The 2,892-nt window shown below is 32.6% G+C and overlaps 1 protein-coding gene across 1 annotated transcript; it reads left to right on the top strand.

Annotated features, from left to right (window-relative positions):
• The first annotated feature begins 1,040 nt into the window (after window positions 1-1,040).
• On the top strand, window positions 1,041-1,844 carry LOC120354688. The gene has a single exon (XM_039442102.1). It carries the CDS (start codon window positions 1,041-1,043, stop codon window positions 1,842-1,844), a length of 804 nt encoding a protein of 267 aa, XP_039298036.1.
• Window positions 1,845-2,892: the final 1,048 nt, after the last annotated feature.

The following is a 2,892-nucleotide window of genomic DNA, read 5'->3' as shown; positions in this document are numbered from 1 at the left end:
ATGTATGTGGTTTTACCCTGTCATTGCGAGATTTTGGTCGGCGGGAGAATAATGGTGAGAAAGACTTTTCTGTGTGACGCAAATGTTGATAAACAGCCTCAGGTGCATTGGGTTAAGTTTAATTTGTTGAAAATTGATGTTTTTCAGCCGCATTTCAATCATAATTTGGTTAATTTTAGCGAGATTTTAAAATATGATATAGATATAAAGGTTCCAGAATTTCCGGTTCAAGATGTAATATCATCAGATATAATATCAGATGTAATATCAAGATTATCATCAGATATATTTCACAAAGTAGATCTACCCAATTCTTGGGGAGATGATATGAATTTCTCTAGTTTTGTCTTTTATATATTATTTGGCTGGTTAGGGGTTTTAACTTTATTCTGTGCATATTTAGGCATCAGGTTGTATGTGTGTAAAATATCTGCTGTAACGGTAGCACAACCTAATAAGTTACACATAATAGATAGTTTAGAGTTATATAATTGCTTCTTGATGGATTAACTGTTTTATTGTTTTCTTTCTTGACTATATAGTTATAAGTCATATGTACTTAAAGTATTGCAGCTTTTAAAGTAGTTCAATGTTGATTCACACATGAATATTTTGTCAATTGAGATTTTCTTTTCACAATAATTTGAATTTATGTACGTCTTATTTTCAAGATGAGATTAAATATCCAAACTAGTTGCAATGTATATTAATGTGTTTAATATTGAAAGTTAGTTTTATATTTAATCAATGTTATTGTACAGCATAGTTTCAATTTGAATTTTGGATTGAATGTTCGTAAACAGTATCTATTCAGCTTTCAATGCGACCGGTCGTTTCGGCAGCTCCGTAATCAGTGACCTTTGCCGCTGCGCGATAATTCCTAAGACGAACTTTTATTTACTTGAAAATCTCATCATGTCTCAGTGCTTCAAGTGTGAAATAGATTTCACAGAAAAAGAAATCTCAGCCGAGTGTAGCGAGTGTACTAATGTTTTCATCCAAAGTGTACTAGACTTGAGTCAATTGAAAAGTTTTAAAAAATGAACACTCAAGCAAGAGCCGTGTGGAAATGTGATAGTTGTAAGCAGGACAAAAACAATCCAGGTCAGTCATCGGACATTAACTTGAAACAATTTTCCTCTGATATAGTAGAAAATTTACGAAAAGAAATAACCGATTTGAAAACATTCTTCACCTCGAAATTGGACGACCTACAAACAAAACTAGAATCTATCAACACCAAAACAGACACTATAAAAACACAAATAGACACTCTCACACAAGAACACAATAGCTTGAAACTCAACTTTAACAACCTCGAGAAAGAAAACTTGGAAAATAAAAAACATGTTCAGAGACTAGAGAAAGAAATACATGACCTGCAGCAATATACCAGGAAAGACAATGTTGAAATTGTAGGTATCCCCGAAACCCACGGTGAGAATTTACTGGCCGTCATGGATGCCGTCGCAAAATCGTTGAATGTGGAGTTTAAAAAGGACGACCTATCCATTATCCATCGGATGCCAACCGCAAAAGGATCCACTTCCATAGTGGCTAAATTCTGCTCCAGACAGAAGAAGATGCAATGGATCACCGCTGCGCGTCAAAAGAAAGGCATCAAAACAACCGATGTGTGCGATAAGCTGCCTCCTTCAAATGTCTATGTAAATGAACACCTCTCTCCCTACTACAAAGGACTACTAGGCAAAGCGAAAAATCTTAAAAAAGATAAAAAACTAGCCTATGTCTGGGTTCGTGACTGTAAAGTTTTCGTGAAAAAAACTGAAAGTTCTCGCACAAAAAGAATCATGAGCGATGAGGACTTAATAGTATTTCAGTAAAATGGGTGTTTATCAGTATTTTTACGAATATTAGCACAGTATTACATAAAATTAGTTTTCAGTAAAAATTTTCAATACTTCCATTAATATTCAAAATTTGCGCAGTAGGCTGGTTGTATTGATTTTTGATTTCTTAATTCGAAAATTTCCTTTTTTAATACTTTTTTCTGCTTCTGAACGATTCTATTCTTACTTTTCTCTCCACTTTCTTACCTTATCTTATCTTTTTCTGCTTCTTTGTTTAATGAACAATAATTTTGATGATATTGATGATTCACTTATACATGGCAGCGTTAAAAATACAATTGAAATAGATGATTTCTTTTCATTCAATCCATTCATTTATAACAGTCAGGCAAATAAACTTTTTAATGTACTTCATATGAATATTCGAAGCATTGGTAGGAACTTCGATGAATTCCTTTATTATATTAGCAACATTAGTACTAGATTTCATATTATTGTCTTAACAGAGACATGGCTAGATGATTCAGCTAGATTTAATTTTAATATTGATGGTTATACTCCTATTAATAAAAGTAATGTGTTTACAAAGTGTGATGGTTTATGTGTGTTTGTAAGTAATGAGATAAAGTTTGATAGGATAGATGTCAATATAGAATCTGTTAACTTGATAGCTATAAAGTTTGAACTTGATAATAAATTGTATAGAGTACTAGCACTTTACAGATCACCGTCTCTAGATGTTAATGCTTTTCTTATCAGCCTCGACGCTTATCTTCGTACAGAGAGGTCTGATAATTATTCTACCATGATAATAGGCGACTTGAATATAAATATTATCAATAATGACTTTCAAAGTAACGAATATCTTAGTGTCTTGCAACTTAACGGTTACAAATCATTTATAAACAAAATAACACGCGTTCACATAATATTAGTAAAAGTGGCATTGATCATATATTTTTCAAATCTAAGTCAGTAGAGGAAAACGATGCGTTTGCAACCATTATAAAAACTGGTATAACTGACCATTATTGTATTTCTTTCCATTTAAAGCTCGGTTCCAACACTCATCACAACCCTC

The sequence above is a fragment of the Nilaparvata lugens genome, chromosome X, assembly GCF_014356525.2.
Source record: "Nilaparvata lugens isolate BPH chromosome X, ASM1435652v1, whole genome shotgun sequence".
In the NCBI taxonomy this organism is placed as follows: domain Eukaryota; kingdom Metazoa; phylum Arthropoda; class Insecta; order Hemiptera; family Delphacidae; genus Nilaparvata; species Nilaparvata lugens.
This window is presented reverse-complemented; position numbering and strand designations above follow the sequence as displayed.